The sequence below is a fragment of the Arachis hypogaea genome, chromosome 2 (assembly GCF_003086295.3).
Source record: "Arachis hypogaea cultivar Tifrunner chromosome 2, arahy.Tifrunner.gnm2.J5K5, whole genome shotgun sequence".
In the NCBI taxonomy this organism is placed as follows: Eukaryota; Viridiplantae; Streptophyta; class Magnoliopsida; order Fabales; family Fabaceae; genus Arachis; species Arachis hypogaea.
This window is the reverse complement of record NC_092037.1, coordinates 10,735,437-10,755,943: the sequence shown is the minus strand read 5'-3', so window position 1 is coordinate 10,755,943 and position 20,507 is coordinate 10,735,437. Positions and strand designations below refer to the sequence as shown.

Sequence of the window (20,507 nt, the reverse complement as noted above, 5' to 3'; positions counted from 1 at the left end):
TCATATTAAGCAAACACTATTAAGAAATTCACAATAATAAATATTTTGATGTTACCAGAAAAAGTAATTATAGGGTAAACCTAAATATCAGTTTTTTAAATTACACAAAGTATTTCAAATTCTAACAACGTAACAAATTTATTTGTAGTTTATCACTCTTCAAATTGGATACGCAATTAGAAATCAATGTACAAATCATAGTCTTCTAATATTTTCTTCTTTTTGTTTTTAGGGGTATACTTGCAAGATTTTTCCATTATATCGAAGAAAGCAAAATTAAACATGAACAGTAGTGTCATGGATGAACTTATAACATTTACAGTATAATAAGCCTGATTTAACGGATGAGGGTGACAAACCCTATAAATTCAAAGATGATACTTTTCAGTCCATTGATGAGATTGAGGAGCAATGGCGCCGAACTAATGTTGAATCTTCTGCTGATAAAGAAGACAAAAAAGGTCACCAAAAATTTGACAAGGTAATGTATTTTATGATAGTGATAATGATGATGGAATTTCAATTGTGAGGAGCAAATATAAAATTACATATATAATGCGCAAAAGGATCATTTTTGGGAACTAGAAAATATGACTACATGCATGAAAAGTATTTTAGGCACCACTTTATGAGAAGAGAAAAGAGGTAAGGTATTTAATGTTATTGAAATTTAAAACTCTTTTTTTTTTTTCAATAAAAAGTTTTATCTTTCGTATTCTTAAAGTGGAATTTTAAGATGTTCGATACCAACACTCTGATTTTGATGTTCCTTTTTAAATTTAACTGAAATACAAAAAATTATTCGATATAGAAGTGGGCAAGTGGCTGCTAATTGCTTCTAGTTTGGTTAAAAATGTGATGTTACATGACCAAGCCATTTTAGTATCAAATAGGTCCAATAGTTTATTTGCACAATAAAAATCAGTTGAAAAAAAAAAAGAGACACATTATCACTATCATTAGTTGAGCTTGTTTACAAAAATAACTTTTTACCTAGCATTTCTATAAAAATTTTACTTTTTTTTCTTTTTTTGGGATAACTATATATTATTCAAAGTAGTGTAACACATTAACTGCGCGAAAAATGGTGTGAAAGAAATGGTGGTGAAATTGCTGAATAGTGGTAACCCATTATCAATGAGGGCAATCCACGAAAAAAGCTCAAAGGGGAAGAACATAGTGCTAGTGGCATTAGAGAACAGGCAAACTAGCATAGTTGAGGAGTTGAAGAAATTCAGTGCATGGGATAACATGATACAATCAGTGGATGATGAAGGTAATAATGCACTGCATTTGGCAGCCATGTACGGAGTACGGACACACAGCTATACCTTGGTATGTCTCTAGTGCTGCCATGCAAATGCACTGGTATGTCTCTGGATTCTTGCACTTAAATATTAAAATTGTGAAAATTTGTCTGATGTATGAATTTAGAGAAAAAGTTGTCAATAAACCCGATTCTAGTTGTAATTTGCAGAGTTTGCCATGTATTCCTCTGCAATTTTGACAACTTAGCTTTAGGAATTGTAGACACACCTTTATTATTTTGTATTTGAATCTTCTAAATTTTGAATTTGTACTTTAGAAAATAAAGTGTGATCTTCTACTCTTGAATAATTTCTCTCTCATATTTATTCTTGATCCCACCTATGATATAAATGGTAAGAAATAACATTTTACCCTCTAAAGTAAAATTCAAAATTTAGAGGATCCAAATCCTATTACTTTATCTAGGCTTAATTATTGTGAAACCACTCTTGTAGGTAGTGTTTGGTTTCAAATATTGGAACTGAGAATTTGGATTTAGCATTGTGTTTTGCTGTTAGGATTAGAGTTTCAACACAATTTTAATCCCTTCGGTACATCCAAAAAATAGAAACATAAAAAATTAAAATTTTTTAGAACAAAAACTAAAATTTTAACAATATTTTCTTTAATAATTAAGGATATTTTAGTAAATATTCTTATTTTATTTTCATATTTATCTTGAACCAAATATGATATTACGACATAACACAATCTGTGCACTTTATGCTAAACTTAATATAAAGACTTAATTTAAGAGTAAAGTATCGTTTTTGTCCTCAACATTTGGGATAAGTCCAGAGTCGTTCCTAACGTTTCAATCGTCCTATTTAAGTCCCTAACATTTCAAAATTGACTCAAAGTCCGTTAACAGAATTGACAGCGAGACAAAATTGAGACGATTTTGAAACGTTAGGGACTTAAATAAGACAAAAACGTTAGGGACAAAAACGATACATAAAAATAAATTTTAATTTAATTTATCTTTCAATAATATTAATTTTTACTGTACATAATATTCAATTATTTTTTAATTACATCTAACTAAATTACACTTAATCACATTACTTTCATTTTAAATAAATTTATTTTTTTTATAATTTTAAAGAATTTTGATACATTAAAGATAAAAGATATAATTTATATTTTATTTTATATATATATATATATATATATATATATATATATATATATATATATATTGCAAGTTTATATACTAACCATTCTACAAATATTTCATGATAACTAAAAATCTTTAAGAGTAAAATTATAAAAAAAATTAATTTATTTAAAACAAAAAAATATAATTAAATATAATTACTTAGATGTGATTAAAAAAAATCGAATAAAAACAATATTTTACTCCTTAATTTAATTTGAATCTCTATCTCCTTTCCAAACGCAATTATAGTATTCATGTAGTGCTACGAAGTACTAACCTTTTTAATTGCTTTCTTCCTATTCCATGCATTTTTAATTTGAAAAAGCAGTATGTGAAAGAGAAATTGTACCGACAAGCCTAATTTTCAAAGACAACAACAAAGGTGAGATCTCAGGTGAGAACTTCATCGAAAGCCACAAGGAACTTGTGCGTAAAGGCAGTGAATGGCTAAGAAACACGGCGGAGTCTTGCACTGTGATGGCGTCACTCATAGCAGGCGTTTCCTTCGCCACATCAAGCAATATATCCGGCAGCAACAACAATAACGATATGCCAAACCTAGAAGGACAACTGTCATTTGACACATTTGCCATGTCGTCATTGGTTGCGCTTTGCTTCTCCATCTCGGCGCTGATCGTATTGCTTTCCATCCTCACATCAAGGCAACAACCAAAAGATTATTCGAGATTTGGTTTGCCACTGAAGCTCCTTTGCGGGTTGTGCTCCCTCTTCTTGTCCATATTTTTCATGCTCATCTTTTTGTGCCTTTTATCTCTTTGTTCTCCAAGATCGGATACATGATGTGATGTTTGTCACCTATGCCGCAACCTGTGTGCCTGCTTTTTTTTTGCCATCATACACAGTTCTCATTATCTCGGGATCTCGTTTTAGCCATTCCTCGCAAGGTTCCAAGGCGAGAAGAAATATAATTGTTACATCTTCCATGACCAAAAAATAAAAAAATTGGTACATCTTCTATTGTATCTAATTAGTAATTACGCAGTGTCTTAACACGTGTGTTGTAGTCTAAGTGTGACTTTGTAAGTTTTACATCTACGAACACTAAAATGAGTTCACCACAATGCGCGAACGATAAATTAATAATAATATATAATAAATAAAAAATACTATATTTTGTAAAATTAAATTAAATAAGTGTAAACTAAAGTTAAATTTAAAAGTTGTTTTGTTTAAAATAATTTGTAATACAAAAGATTTGGATATTAGAGTTATATAAAATGACATTTTTATTTGGTAATTTAATTTTTGCGTTTGTTTTAGTTGATAGACTTAGTCTATTGTTAGAATTGTTGCTTTCTTCTTTTTATGTAGGTTCTTGTGAAAGCATGTTTTTCATAAATTGTTGAGTTGTATACACTTTCTATTATGTTGTTTGTTCCATCTTTGCATGTATATTTTTCTTTCGAAGATGTGTTTTAAATTTGTATGGTTTTCTTTTTCTTAATCTCTTGATGTAGTTTTTTAGTATTTTTCTTTAACCTACTCTGTCAGACAATGCCTCAAGTGATGCAAATTCAAAATAATCTTGGAAAATGTTCAAAATTGGATATTTAATTTCTTTCACAACAGTTATGAGTAAAAAATTTACTTTTCCTGTACCTTTAATTGGCCTATACAAATCATTTGCATCTTCTATTTTTAAAACATTTTGTAGTATAGACTTTTCCTTCTTTCAACAAATGTTTGAATTTGTTCATCATATTTCTCTTCACAATTATATGAAGATGTGTTCTCTGCCGTATTAGTAAATCATAGTTAATAATTAGTTAAAAAAAAACAATGAAAAACATATTATAAAAAGTATAATTTTAACGATATTAAAATACAATTATATATAAAATATTATAAAATAATATAAAATGTATAAAAAGCAAAAATAATTAAAGTATTTTTCGTAAATTCAATTTAAAAATATAATAAATATATTTGTTTTGTACATTTTTATCTAATATAATAATTTCTACGCAAAGAGACTCTTTTTCATTTGTGAGTGTTAATGTATTCTATAGATGAACCATGCGAACTTTGATAAACCAATTGCCTTTTTGTTTGGTGATATTGTCCAAAAAATGATGCTCCATTGAATAAGTTTGAGATGTATAATTTGAAAATAAACTTTTTGTGTTAAATTTGATGTCATTTGAAAGAATAGTGATAAGAGACTTTATATAAGTAGTTCAAATAGTACTGAGCTCCAAACCCTTAAACGGAGCTCAGTACCGCGACGGATTAGTCCTTAACCTTCCGGATTGAGAGATACCGTGAGAAACCAAAAAATATTATTATTACATTTATAATATGAATGTTTATTATATTTAATGAGTTATTTATAGAAATTAATAAATTAATTATTAGAGTTATAAATTTATTGTATTATTTATAACGGTGTGATATAATAAATATAGGGATATAGATTCAATGTTTTTGTAGGTTACAACTTACAAATTTGATTATAAATTTTTGTTTTTTTTTTTTGCTAATTTGAAAATAATAGTTGATTTGACAAAAATAGAATGACTGATTCTAATATTTTGCTGATATTGCTGACGTCGTTAGTAGAAAGTAAAAAATGTTTTAAAAGTAATGTAGTAAACTTATGTAGTCAAAAAAAAAAAGTCACCAATATGTATACTTTTATATATTAAGAATAGATAGATAGATAGATTGTCGCTTTTTCTTTTTTTTTTTTCCTTTTTTTAAAAAGGCGAGGTCGTGGTTTTTCATTTAATCTTTGGAGTTGAATTTCATTATATCCGGATTCTTTCTATGGATTCATTATGCGCGCAACTGTTAAAAACAACAAAATATACAATGCTATAAATAAAACGATTTGGTGGATATCATATTAAGGTAAATGATCGTAATTCCTCTCACTGTCAATACCATTAGTATTCTATTGAACTCAATAGCCTATAAATAAAGGATACGGGTGACACTGGTGGTTACGCTTTCTGATTGAAATTTTCTCTTTTTACTTTCCTACTCTTCTCATCTCTTACCGTAATATTCATATTATACAACACTTTGTATGCAGCCACCATAACTTTGTATGCAGCCACCATACCTCTATTGTAAATTCCTTTTATCCATAATTTTGCTTCATCCAAAACTAGATATCTCAAGAAAACAATCTTGTCTATGTCTCAATGTACAATACAGAAGTATGATAAGCACAAAATGATTTTCGTACCTGTTAGTAGTCATTCTGGCTTTTAGTCGTCCTTTTGTCAGGGTTGATACATGAACATCGTTCATGTATTTGCACAATTCTTCTTCTTGCACCATCATCTATTTCCGTTGGATGGGTCAGTGATAGGAAACAAAGGATGTTTCATCCTCTAGATTGAATATTTTGAAGTTGTTTCCTGTATGGCCTCATCCATTGGCAACTTTCAGATTAGTAAGTTTAAATAGCTCAAGAATGAAATAATATCATGGGTAGGACATAAGGTAGTTTTACCCAACAAATCATCCTCTCGGGGGAGGTTGGAAATAGGGATGCTGCAATGCCTCATCAACGCTTATCCGGTCCTCCTACAATTTTAACACCATTAGATACAGTAGAACCCAAAAAAAAGGTTAAAACATTCTCAGGGTAGTAAATAATCATAATAAAGAAAAGAATGCTTCATTCTCATCTTATTAGCAATAATAGCATGATAGGCTTCTACTCCTATCATAAAGAGTTCATAGAAGAGCTTAGTACCACTCGAAACAGGCACCTGGACTTAAATGTTGAGAATAAGGTAACGACAATTTAAACACTTTTGATAGACCGGGGTGAGATGTGATACAATCCTTTCCATCATATAGTGAAACATCACCCTTAACCTTATCAATTGAAAACAAAATTGAGAGGATCTGTTTTCTTTTGACGGTAATTAAAAAGAAGTAATTGCTATGGTGTCTAACTTACTAAAAAAAGTTAAAAATTAATATTTAATTTAAAAAGTATCAAAATAAATAATTTTTAAAAATTTAAAACTTGCTACAAAAGATAAGTTAAGCAAAATTTAAACACTAACTCATAGGTACTATAGAATTGGCCTTAAAAAAGATCACAAAAGTAAAAGAAGCACACTTAATCAAAATACTCACTGGGTCCCACTGTAACAGATGGCGCACTAACCGCAACGCCCAGATATTTGAAAAACTGAAAGGATTAGAAAACATTATGACGAGAAGAAAACAATTTCATCATGAGAGAAGACTAGACAGTAGACATTGGTCTTGTTTGTTTGTGCTTCGGGGATAAAAGAAATATTGTTACATTTACAAAAATAAGTATTTATTTTATTTTTTGAGTTCTTTGCTTGTTCTTAAATAAAAGAACAGAAGCAGGAAAATAAGCAGTTTTTCTCTAGGTTCTAAAAATCGATCAGTAACTAAATATATAATTAAAATATTATACATTTCATTTTTTAAAAAATTGTTATGTAAAATATATATTTAGTCATGACCATAATTGTAATTTTATACAAAAAGTTACTTATTATATATTTCTCAAATCCAAATAGCTTAACTGCTTCTGATATTAATAAAAAATGCTTTATATTTATATCAAAATACAAAATATTTTTCTGCTATTTCTGAAACACTTATCTCAACGAGACCATTATAAAATAAAATGATAAAATATAAGCCTCAAAAGAAATCAAGCTAACCCTATTTTAAGAGGATCTCGGCTCTTTATTTGATGAGAAAAGAATTCTTCCGAGCATTTCCAAGATGCAGGTGAAACGCCAGCCTACATGACCAATCCAATAATTTGATCGGTGCAACAAAAATGTTATGTGTAGACTAAAATCAGCTTTCATTCTTGTATAAATATTATAAATATATGTACTATTTCTCACATTTTGAACGTGTATTTTGTATTCTAACATATATTTTATATGGATGACTAATTTGGTAGCTATTTTTTTGTGTACCCTTAGTATCGTTGATTATGTCGGAGAGTTGGAAGACATCGTCTTTCCAACAATAATAAAATTGGAAAGAATCATATAGAGAACTTCATTTAAAGGTCCATCTTCCCTAGGGAAATGAAATTCTAATTTCATCCATGTAACTATCCGCCACCTAATAAAACAAGACTTAATTGTGATTATCATTTATCATTGTCGTCTTCATGGTCTATGGATTTATAAGCAAACCAAGTTCTCTGTTCAATTGTTTTCTTTTGTTTTTCTTTTGGTCCACAACAAAGATATTCCCCATGGGTGGGATAGCTGGCCTGGAATTTTAAGGTTTTCCATGCCCAAGGTTAGAATCGGATCCTCCACACTTGGTTAAGGGAGGATAACCAGATGAGCCTTTTTCACTCAACCATATCCCCTGGGTTTTAAGCAGACCATTTCTGTTAGTGAATAGTTTGTGCATTTTTCTATGTGCTTTTCTTATTTATATATATAAGAAGTAAGATCTTGGTAGAAGAAACATGGCCTAATATGACCGGAAATTAAATCGTGTGTTTATTCCTTAAGTGAAAATCAGAGGTTGAGATTCTATAGAGACTCTCCAGCTGTAGTTAGTTAGTAAGCTCTTTGGAATAAACTAGCACAAGATACATATTCAAATTCTTAACACTGAAAAATGAACATGAAATCAAAAGTCTCCAAGGTAGTATAAGATTTCGTATATATGCTATCTGAGTCCAAGTACATGCTATCAAAGCCTATGTACTAAGCCGAGATGCAGGTTTAATCTCCACTTATTTTTTTCCTTAACTTATGGGGAAACCAAAAGATGGATACTTTTCTTGTTATATGAATGAAATACAAAAATGTTAGCCTATGTTGGATAGTAATCTAACCTGGTTAGCTGTGTGATACTTTTTTGAGGAACTTCTGGATATCTCAGGGATTAAGATACACAATTCCATGAATGATCTGAGTCTGTAAACGCATTAATAAAAGAAAGAGTTACAATATAGAGTCGAGAGATTCAAAAGAATTAATGAATATTTAATTCCTTCAGGAGCAACCTATTACATAAGAGCAAATACTAAAGTCCTATGTTTAAGCCATTAATTATATTTTGGAACCCACCCCCAATGCATGAAAAAACTTCAAAGATATAGGTATGACAAATGATTTGAGGAAACTGTACGAACCTTTTAGTTGTCAGACAAAACTAGGCCTATTAAAAACTTGTGAAGACTTTTTTGGAGCAAATTCCTGAGAGGTTTTAACAATAAATACCTAAGACCTAACATCGAAGAACTAATGAAATTCAATGTTACAACAAAGTCAATGATTGTCTCAAACCCAGATGTCCAGAACATTACCTTCAAAGCATCTATTTTCAAATATATATATATATATATATATATATATATATATATATATGTTCCCAATATACAAAAATGTAAAGAGCGAGTTTCCCAAATGGCTAAAAACATTTCAAAGAAAAATGAAAAGTTGTTTAGCTCAAACCAAAGCAGAAGGCAACTCTACAAACAGACAACCATCTAAAGGGAGATCATTCATTTTGAATTTGCCACTTCCCATTAATATAAATTTGCATCTTTTGTGCATAACAGGAAAGAAAAGAAAAGAAAAAAAGAAAAAAAAGCGACAGGTAACCTATCGAAGAGGGTCATTTGAAATCATGGTTACTACAAAAAGTTAGGACATAAGACATAGGACTACAGTCTTAACAATCACTTACTTGTAAGCCAGCTCCTTCACACCCTCATTCCAGCCGTCAAGATGCTGGTCCAAAAGAGTTTGTGTTAAAGCATCGATCTGGAAAACATTTGGTGTCCCTAAGACCAACTCTAACATTACAACACCAACACTCCACATGTCATATCTGTGATAGAAGAAAGGTTGAATCAATAGCCGAAGGAAGTAGTGCATAAATTTGTCAAATTAAGAAGCATCCATCCTTTGAAAAATGATCAAATGAAATGAAGATGCATGTGGACGTTCCTCTTAAAGAAGAAAGCTTTGAATAAAAGATGTTGCCTTCATGCAAAACATGACATACTTCAAAGTTGAGCTTGTTGGGCCTTGATACCACGTAGCATTTAGCAAAGCTTCAGGAGGTGTATACTCATAAGTTTGTTCAGCCCTGAAGAAACACAGGCTATATTTAGCACAATCACAAAATTATATAAGCAATAATCAGTATGCAGAGAGAGAAGTGAGATACCTAGAAGGCCCAGTTGAACCATATAAATGCTTCAATGTGAATTCATCAATTCCACTGCCAAAGTCTATAACACGCCTGAATCAGAAAAAGGGAATCAAAATCATTACGCAAAACCAATAAATCAAGGAGAAATAGACAAGCGCCCAAATAGTTGGATATCGAAATCAAATTTAGAGATAAGCACTAAGCAAGTCTTCTTGCCACTGCAGCTAATCAAACGACCCTAATAATTATTGGTTAGCAAAATTGTTAGTGAGAGAACAGACATTTGAGCATATCAAACCATCTCCAAGTGGCCTTAAATACTTATATTTACATTTGCTGAAATGTTGGTCAGACAGCCAGTCAGCCACCAAACATACCTTATTCTGGGATCAGGTGAACGGTAAATATGCATCTAAATGTATAGAATTGAAATGATCACAACATTAGTAACGCAATGGAAAAAGATCTAATTCTTCCAAAGCCAAAGAGAATCAAGAAGACATAAGCTTAACTTGCATTAGGTTGGTAACAGAGTTAGAGAAGCTAGAAGATCAGTCTTCCAGTTCTCAGCCACTTAAAAGAGAATTATCACAATGAATTAGTGCATTGTTCGCAAATAGCAGAGCTGTAGAACTTAAGCTTCTTGAAATTTATGATAAATATGTGATTTACCATTGCTGTCCAACCAACTATAAATTGTGGTGGAAAGAGAAAGAAGGGCTGACATATAAATTTAAATATCATACATTACAAAGTGAACTTCAATAGCCAAGAAGTGTTTGAGATATACCAAAAATATGACAGAAGTAAAGATCAGGCAAGACTTTATCATTCTGTTGGACACTAAAAACTACGGTTAAAGTGCACAATATTGCTTAAACATTAATTGATCCAATCATATTATAAACTTAATTAACTAGAAAAATCTGAAGTCCATGCATTATAGCATATAGAGTAAAAATGTTTCCTATCATTTAAGAAAGAAAGCGGTCAAAATAAAAGCAGAGTACTAAAATTGAAGAAAGATACTTTACTGTACATTTTGGTGGAGAAACTATTTAGTTTAGTCGGTATATCTTTCAAACATCTTCCAGTCTCCTGATCTTCAAAGCATATCACCATATTTTCTTCCAAAAATCAAATGACCCAAGTCAGATTTTACAGAGAAACAAAATTTTCAATTTAACACTGCATAACAATAAAAACAAAATTCAAATATATACATAAAAGATGGCATGCTTGTATGGACTATGAAAAATGGGCAAACAGAGGCATTGTGATTACGATTAATTACCAATCAGACACTAAAGAGATCCTCCAAGTTTGAGATGAAATTTGTTCCAATTTTCCCAGATATGATTTGAGCTTAATTTTTGAGGGAAAAAAGGAATGAAACAAAATGCAGATACACGAATTACAAAGAGTAGATCTATTGTACAGTAAGAGCTTAGTTTACCGTAAAAGGATAAAAGCTGAACAAAAGAAGCCACTTAAAACAATCATACATGCTGCTTAAAAAGTATCGACTTCAAATTTAACAGTGAAAAACTAATTGGTATTATTTAGATTCATATCTAAATTAACACAAAAAATACTTCAGCACAACAAATTAACCCCATACTTACCAGGTTTAATGTCCCTGTGTGTAATATTGCGATCGTGACAAGATTTCAGCGCCAGAAACTGAGGAAACAAATAACAAAATAAGAAAATCTGACGAGATTTCAACATAGCCAGAGAAACAGAACATGCCCACCTTTTTTGTGTTGACAACAAAAAGAAAATTTATAAAAAAAAAAAGCAACACACACCACCAAAACATTAAAAAAAGAAAAAGAAAAAGAAAAAGAAAGAGGAAGAAGAAGATATGGAGATATTCAAATATGTAGCCTCCAAAGCTTTCCACAATTGAGCAATAAATGGTGACCATATGACCAAAGTAGGAGCACCATAAATATTTTTGAAATTGAGAACTGTATACTTCTGAATAAAAAACCGATTTTTCATATTAACCACAAATTTCACACCTGAAAACATATAGTGCAGGGGTTTATTATAATATAACCACAAGAAAAAGAAAAATGCATGTGTCAGAATAAGGAAAAGTTAATAGTTCAACAAAGATATATAATATGCTAAAATATTTCTGCAAAAAATTGAAAAGCATACTAACAAGACTGATCTTGCTCTTGTATTACTTTTGCATTCTTTTCTTCTTTTGTTTATTCTTTTGTTCTCTCCCAAAAACAATTTATTTGTCCACATTCTGTGTTTATACAAATCACTTATGCCAAAAGACCAAAATAGCAAATTAACAAAAATAGTAATAGCAGAGAATAAACATCTTTGTTTTGTCCTTGTCAGGGTAAAAGAGTTGTGTAGTATCTATTAAGATTTTGTAGTGTATTTTAAATGCCAGTATAAACCATAAAGGCTGCTAATAAAACAAAACCCCCTTGGAACCCACATTAATGACATACCAGCTGCCAGATAAGGTTGCGCATTTCCTCTTGCCCTTCTTCTGTTGTTTTCAACCAATGCCACCACTTCGATGGACGCAGTATTTGGACATGTTTTACTTGCTCAGTCTTTTCTTTCTCAGCAGTATCATATGGATCTTCCACAGTATGCAAAAGTTTAGACAACGATATGCCTTCAAAACTGAATACAAGCCAAATTTCATTGGACCGAGATTCAAAAGACTCCACATATCTTACAATATGGTTCAAGCCTTCTTCATATACAGATCTTTTTGACCTGTTTGAAAATGTATTCTCAAACCCAAATTGTGATGTTTCCAAGAGACAGTTTGGTTTTTCAGCTGATAGCAGATCTTCAAAGCTTGACGAGGCATTTAAAAAAGTTTCTCCAAAATATTTCTCCCTCAGGCCACTTAAGTAAACAGCAGACCCTCTCTCTACCTGTTTAGTACATCTACATGTTATTTGTGTTACATGCTTACAACGTGTAATTATACAAAAATGCCTCTTTAAAATAAAATATTGCACAGGTCAAAGTTGGAAAGATAAAAAGCTTCACAGTGGATATCCAATCTGACATAAAAATAAACAAGTCTCCTTATAAACAAAAACTAGTGTGGAAACAACTTCTAATTTCAGAAACTGATTACTCATTGGACAGTGCAGACTTCATTAAGACTAGAAGAAACCAACTTTACTTCGAGTGGAAATATTTATTTTATCCCAAGGTCTTTTTGACTTATGATGGGTACAAATTAGAGCATGGGGGCTGGAAGGAGATAAATGTAGGCTACAGATAAGAAAGGACAAAGTTCAATTGATGTGCCATGAGAGAGTTTCACTTAAAATAAGTAGAAAAGGAGGAAAGCAAAGAAGGATGGGGCATTAGGTGGGATTCAATGGGAAAAAAAAAATAAAATAGAGACTAAGTGAGAGAAGTCACAAGGTATTGAACACACACAATAACTGACTGTACAGAAATCACAATTAGGAGATAATAATATAATATTTCTTTTTCAGTTTTATTTAGATATAATTGCAGAGAGAAATGAATTGACCTATAACACGATCCAAAGCATAAAATATAAGTTCAAGAGGAACAAAAATCATCAACTACAAGAGTTAAGTAAGCATCTGCCTCTCAGGCTAAATAATCAACAGAGCAATAAAGAATGCATATGATATGATAGAACTGGGCTTAATTGAGCAGAAAAAGAAAGTATATCTTGTTATTACTAATCCATAAGCAGTGACAACGGAATTCTCAAGAGATCCCATGCTCCTCAACAACATCACCACCAGCAAAGCCTTATCCCAATAAGTGGGGTTAGCTACATGGATCAAACAACGTAATTGCACCCTATTGTGTATCATGTCTGAACTCAGCCCATACATGCTTAGAAGATTCCTTACTCTTTGGAGATCTGAAATTTCTATCTAATCAGTAGATACCCTCTTCCTCCCTAAAATTGTGTTCTACACATTTCATATTTCTAAATACAAAGGCCCGTGCATTTCAAATTGCTGAATACAGAGGACCACCAATCACTACCAGCTACCTATCAGCATAGTGACAACTAAAGAGATCATAATGCATTCAAACCATCAAAACGGGTGATTTTTTGCTTCAAGTTATTACCATTATACGCTTCAAAATGTACAGAGTATAGTTAGTGGAAGCATCCTGGAAATCATTGGTGTTTGAGCTGTCGTTTCTATTATTGTCATTGTTGCTCATTTCTGCAGCATTAATCCCTTCATTACAATTCCAATGAAAAGCTAACCATACTTCACCATATGATCCACGACCGAAACTCTTCTTTAGTTTGTACCTAAGCACAATATGCAAATTGGCTAAATTGTCAGACTAAAAAAAAACACTTCATAGCTCAAAGAACCAAATTTGCACAAAAACAAATGCTCTAACTTTCCACCATAAGAACACAATGGTAATCATATGATAATACAGACCTTTCTTATAAAATTAAAACAAAGGGGATTCTCAAAACTGTATGAATATATAAAGTAACTCTTCCATTAGAAATGAATCCCCCTAATCTTTTACTAGGAACTATTTTGGCTTCTACATGTGTCAATACACTGGGATCCAAAGCAGATTTACCTTGATTCAGGCATTGAATAACCAGAGGATCCATTATGTGAACCAGTATCATGTAAAGGAATTGATTCAAGAAGACCAATAAAATTTGCAAATGCTTCAGGATTTATGCATTGTTCCTTAGATTCATTAACAGTCGGACCAAGTTGTAAGCAGAAGTTTTGGTTATCATACAAATATACTGGACCATTTACTGCAGAAAAAAAAGGAAAGAACCAAACAGTATTTGAGTGTCTATAGATAAACTGAAACTTGATAGCAATCATAATAGGCTGACAAAAAAGTGCACCACTATGATATGATTAAGGAATATGACATGGTTGCTTACCAGAATGTTGATGTGTATCTGGTACAGGCTGAGGTAGTTCATATAAATAATCTTCCCAGTCAGTACTTTTGGTAGGCTGCTTAGAGTCCACAAGTTCATCAAGATTTTCAGACAAATAAAAACATCCAAAATCTCCATGTTTCACTTCAACCTATCATAAAAAAAATGAAGACATACGTAGTCATTTAGATTAACTTTGATCATATGGAATTTTATTTCAAATTGAATGAATGATTACTTATAGATCGTAGTGAATTCTATTTCAAATTGAAGCAACTTTCAACCAACTTTACTTATAGATTAGCCTTGTATACATAATATTACAAAAACAAAAAATAAGAAAGAAAAAAGTCGAACACAAAAGAGCAAGAAATTGGTAATCAAACTCTACATAAACAATACCTAATTTTCTCCTCCTTTTTTTCGATTGAAAAATAAAACCTTAATTAGGCTAAGGTAAAGAAATGTAATTTTCTTGTCTAAGTAGGAAGGTGCAAACCTTCCCACTCACTTCATCCCAATAATATAATAAAAATGATATCAATTAACATGAGAATACACCTCTATCTTTCTTTGCTGCTAAAATGTTAAGTACCTAAAGAAAGTGGGAAACCACACCTTAAAAGCTAGCTGTTAAAGGAGAAGAACCCACTCTCCTTAAATACAAGCATCCCATACTCCCCGATGTGGGGCTTTGGGCACCCCATAATACCCAAGTCCCTAACATAAAATTACAGCCCGGTCTAAGCTTCAATTTCTCAATTTCCTGTTTCCTTGGAAAAATCAGTTTGCAATTCTTGTATCATGATTTCAAGTTTTCCAGTAAAGCAGGTTGGTCCTCTTCAGAAAATTTTAAACATATAAATCAGTCCAATGACAGTAAATTTTGTATGCCAAGATTTCTCTTCCAATGCAAAAAAGTTAACAGATCCACAACTGACTCAAAACACATTTTTGAAGCACATTTTTCAAGAATTACGGCATGAGAGTCCACTAATTAGCACACACAAACAATCATCCTGTAAGATGTTTAAACAATATCAATCTGCTCACAAGAATCAATTCATTCATTATTCCATCCGGCAACTTATACGAGAAAGACAAATTAAATATGGAAGAAAATAAAAAATAGTAAATTTCCATGGTGTCAGCCATACCAATATACGCTTAAACTTGGTATCCACCGCATGAGGATGCCTCAAGTGCATTACATCAGATATGACATCATTAGCTGAACAAGATCCAAAATAAAATTAGCTGATACGCATCAGTTCCAGGAGTACAAGTTGCCTACCTAAAGGCATAACCAAATCAACCGATGTCATAACCAATCAAATTTGTTCTATAAGTTTCTGAGTATATACCATGGCAACTTTGATTTTTATTAAACAAGGGATACTCACAATGCACACCAAAATTATTTACAACTTAATCTAAGTAGAACAACCACGTCTAGCCAATGAATATGTGTTAGTATATGCTACAACAAGCCACAGATTTCTTTTACATTTGTATATCACATAACATGAAGATAATTTGAACAAACAGAAGGAATGAGTTGTGGCACGAAGTATCATTATTTGAATTCAAAATATATACCTAAACTTCTTGAAGCAAGTTCCTGCAATGCAAGCAGAGGATAATCAGCATCCCTCTTCTCAATATAGCTTCTCCTAAGCGAGTTTGCAGAAACTTTGGCAGATTCCAGAGGAACAACAATGGCGGCCACATTATCCGTACTGCCCTTTCCCAAGGCAGTGTTGACAATGAGATCTGCTAATGAATATGAAGGTGAAGGTGAAGGGGCACACTCTGATTCTATATTATTAGAGAAAGAGTGTACTTCCCATAACAAATCACAGACTTCCTGCATGCTCATCTTCTCAAAAACACCATCGGATGCAGCCACTAAATAGCTATCATTGGCAGTCAGAGGCTGCCAATCAGTCACTTCTGGCACAGATATAACACCGTACCTGTTGGCAATTTCATCAAGAAATGCATCAGAATTTCAAAATATATCTCTAGACAGTACAGATACCAATTACTTTAAGATCTAACGACAACCCATTTGTGATTTTAGTTTAGTACTTTATCTCTAAAGATTGGAATTAGCATGTACTGAGGCCAAGTTTACCCTTACTATTTTTGTTGAAAGTTTTAACACAAAGGGCAAGTCTACCCTTACTGAGAAGTCAGGACACATTCTGATTTTAAATTTTTGGGATAAAAGATTAACAATTTAATTATGAACGAGCAACCAAAGTTATTTCTATGCAAGATTGGGGTTCATGTAAAAAGGATTTCCACTAAACCTACCTTTTAAAGAATACATCACCAATTGCCCGTGTAATAGCCAGCTGGCCATTTACACGAGGCACTCCCCCCCAATTTATAACTTGCCCACCAGCTGCTTCCACCCGAATCCTTTCATCATCTCTGTCTGGGTGATGATCACTGGTCAATTCTTTTACAGCAAAATGAGTCAGTCCATGGGAGGAAGCTAACTTATACTTTTCACGATTCCACACAGCAACAGAACCATCAAGCTCTTTCTGCCTATATTGCTTCAGTAATAAGTCTACAAATCATAAGAAAGCAAAATTAATTCTATTCATATTTCCATAAAACAAAAAAGTTAAGCTTGTTGCTTTATCATAATAAGTGCACCCATCATTTTTCAACTCTATAAAAGAACAATAGAATAACAAAGAATATCCTATATTTCTATTTATGCTTTTAAAAACTTCCATCTTGGACTTGCAAGTTTGGCTACATTTCCCTAATCTTTCTCACCTTTGGCCTCTCTAGGAGACTGAAAATTTTCAGAGCACAAGAAAGCCTTAGAATCTCCAATATTGGCAACTAAAATGTTATCATCTGCCATCAATATAATGATTGCCGTAGACCCTGAATGAAGACTATTTCTGAAGGCTTCCTTCATAGTTCAATTGAAAGATGTCAATATGAGAACAAAGATCATATAAAACTTTTACAACTGAACATGAAGTAAATTTTACCTCAGAAAATTTTGCATCAATATCATGGATAGCTCTCAATAATGCTTCCTTCAAAATTTCCAAGTGAAAAGAATCATCAAAATTTGCAGAAAATGTATTTTGGAACCTGGAAAAATAATCTAATTGAGATAAACATAATCATACAAATGCGAGGAATAAAACAAATTTGTATATAATATCTGAAGCCCTTATAGCATGCTTGGTTTAGCATTTAAAACTCCAAAACCATGGTTTGAGCAAAACCAACATAAGACATTTTCTGAACAAACCACAATATGGCCTTCCATTAGAGAAAACAAACCAATTGTAAAGCCAAACCAAAGTAAGCAGCAGAATGAACACTCTAAAACTCATTTATAACAGACAGATGCTTGTTGTAAGTCCTTGAAAGGAAACATCATCATTCATGTAACTTTGACATTCATTTCATTGTAGAAACCAACCCTTCTCCAAAACAATGATGAGCAAAGCATAACAAACTACAAACTTGATTCTCAAATCAATAGGACTAACTATACTATTAGTGTGCATCTGGATTAGCTGATTTAGCATTCCAAACAACTTATAATCCAAATAATGCTAAGAGAACATCTAAACACAGAAGCATGCACTTAGCAAACATTAGCTTTCAAGACAAATATGAAATATTATTTGATTAATAATAAAAATCAGCTTTAATAGACAAATAATGTTAATAAATTATTATTGATTTTCACAAATAAACAAATAAATAAAGATAAATTAAAGGTACTATAGGAAGTAGGTACCTTTCAAAATGCAGCTCATGCCAACCTAGAATCTCCTTCCACCTACGCATCATGTTCAAACGATTGTGCTCTCTCTGGTGATGCACTGCTCCCCTTGTTTTTGATATAACAGAAAAAGCTGCATCAAGTAAAAAATAGGTGTGCAATACAAAATACTCCATCAGAAGCTTTGACGCCATTTCACTAGCTTCAGCACCATTGTGCCCGTCAAAAACTGCCACGATTCCCACCGCAACCTCCCTGATCCCATCCGCATCTGGTTCAACCACCACCATGTAATGAGTATAATTATACTTAGCTCAATTACTGTAAATAGCATTAGATATTAGATAATATTAAAATAGTATAAATATGACATACGAATTGTAATAATAATAAGCCAATAAGTGAAATGTGAAATGTATTTAGGATTTGGAAATCTTTTCTCTCTGAATTATCTCTCTTCTCTATCCCAAATTCCCAATTATGATTCTACATTCACCCTAATTCTCGAAATTACAATAGTTCAATCAATACCATTACAAACCAAATCAAAAGAAAGAAAAAATCGCAGCCAACACTTCGAATTAAAGCTTCTCTGGAAACACAACAAACTTTCAACCATCGAATTAAATAAAATAGCGTCCCACATTCATTGCCATAAATTCTTACTTCTTCCTGGAGACAATGCTGGAAAATTTTAATCCATGGTTTTAAACCATACATTACATCCTTTGGGTGCGGCTCTTCCCCGAACCCTGCGTTAAGGCGGGATTTTTTTTTTTTGTGCAATCACAAACACAATTGCATGTTGTGATCTCCGCAGTCACTTAGCAGCAGCAATTGTGGCAGCATCAGCTGCAGTTTTTCTGGAATTACAATAATCCCAATGCAACAGTAACTGCAATTCCAATTGAAGATTTTTTCTAGAAACACACTTATTGCCTTGAATTGTTACTTCTTAGTAGTTTTGAATTGCTAATGACAACATCAATGCTACTGTTATTACATGCAAATGTAATTTGCTACTATTGTGGACTCCACAATCGATCGCGGCTGCATTTGCTGCGGCATTTCCTTTAATTTCAATCATTGCAACTGCAGTTGCAATTGCGGCTTGCAACTCAGGTGCAGCTTTTTTTTCCCGAAATTTCAATCTCAACAAACAATCGCAATTGCAAATTAAAATAACAACTGTGAAGAAGCCGTTAGGAATCGGCGTTACCGGGAAACGGAATCCGGAGATCGAGGACGCAGAGAGTGCGGTCCTCCTGGGAGGAACGGCTGCCCTGGAGCATGGCGGACTGGCAACGCGGCGTCGCATGAGGCGGAGATCGGCGACTACGGTGGTAATCGGAATCGTCGTCTTCACCTTGGCCTTCGGGAAGCTTCCATCGGGGACATTTCGGGGATTTAAAGACCGCGGGAGCACCGCCGTTTCTGTAAACCGTCAAGCAAGTGGAAGACTCTCCGCGAACGCAAGGGATTTTGATTATGGAAAGAAGAATAAGAAACCCTAAGAAGGAAACGAAGAGAAGCGATGATTGTCGTGGAGCGTGAAGCATGTTTTAAGTGTAATGAAAAATTGAAGTGTAGTTTATTGCCATTGAAGTGTTGCTAAGTTAGTTTCTGCAAGTTTCATTGCTTGTTGCTTCCGAGTTCCGATATCCTAATGTTTGTTGGTTCTACGCGCCAAATATCTTCCCTCAGATACTAAATACAACTATGAGTTAAACTCAAAATGGTTTCAAGATTGGCAATGTGCACTAAAATGTTATGACATTTTACTTATATCAATTAAGTATTTGAGATGGACAAAAATGTATCATATTAGTCTTATATTTATTTTTTATTAACAACGTAATGATATAGTTTGATGACGTAGGCTGTTAGTGACACATGTCACCTCATAATTTGGTCACGTATAATGGTATAATAATGTGGTAACCAATGACACGTAGTATACTGATGTAGATAGTTGTATCACGTGTCACAATGTTATTTGACCACGTATCCATTTGTGTCATGTGCCGCAACAGTATTTTTCTACGTGTCATTTATTATGTAATCATCATTGCTGATGCACTAAATTAATCTCTTACTTTATATTAAGTGACTCATTTTAATCCTTGAAATTGAATGTTGTGCCTAAATTAGTCATTTTATTAGTTTTTTTTCTCTTT

The 20,507-nt window shown here is 32.5% G+C and overlaps 1 protein-coding gene across 15 annotated transcripts; it reads right to left on the bottom strand.

Annotated features, from left to right (window-relative positions):
• Positions 1-211: 211 nt before the first annotated feature.
• LOC112737260 (probable inactive protein kinase At3g63330) lies at positions 212-20,087 on the bottom strand. Of its 15 annotated transcripts, none has more exons than XR_003168925.3 (22): positions 19,550-20,087; positions 18,346-18,601; positions 17,579-17,684; positions 17,355-17,496; positions 16,878-17,139; positions 16,158-16,534; positions 15,716-15,789; positions 14,559-14,709; positions 14,234-14,423; positions 13,751-13,943; positions 12,112-12,552; positions 11,257-11,314; positions 10,671-10,758; positions 9,647-9,721; positions 9,482-9,565; positions 9,161-9,304; positions 8,304-8,385; positions 7,153-7,235; positions 6,587-6,641; positions 5,949-6,022; positions 5,679-5,853; positions 212-437 (listed from the first exon to the last, which is right to left on the bottom strand). XR_003168925.3 is itself a non-coding variant. In XM_025787070.3 (21 exons), exons 1-20 carry the CDS (start codon positions 19,887-19,889, stop codon positions 5,957-5,959), a joined length of 3,267 nt encoding a protein of 1,088 aa, XP_025642855.1. In that variant the 5' UTR covers positions 19,890-20,087; the 3' UTR covers positions 5,306-5,853; positions 5,949-5,956. The 15 variants fall into 15 exon arrangements, 10 of the variants coding, with proteins under 10 accessions (XP_025642855.1, XP_025642885.1, XP_025642904.1 ...); XR_003168924.3 differs by lacking the exon at positions 212-437 and adding an exon at positions 2,637-3,303; XR_011871375.1 differs by lacking the exon at positions 212-437 and adding an exon at positions 2,637-3,303 and having other exon boundaries at positions 5,679-6,022; positions 17,355-17,492; positions 17,579-17,626; positions 19,550-20,013.
• Positions 20,088-20,507: the final 420 nt, after the last annotated feature.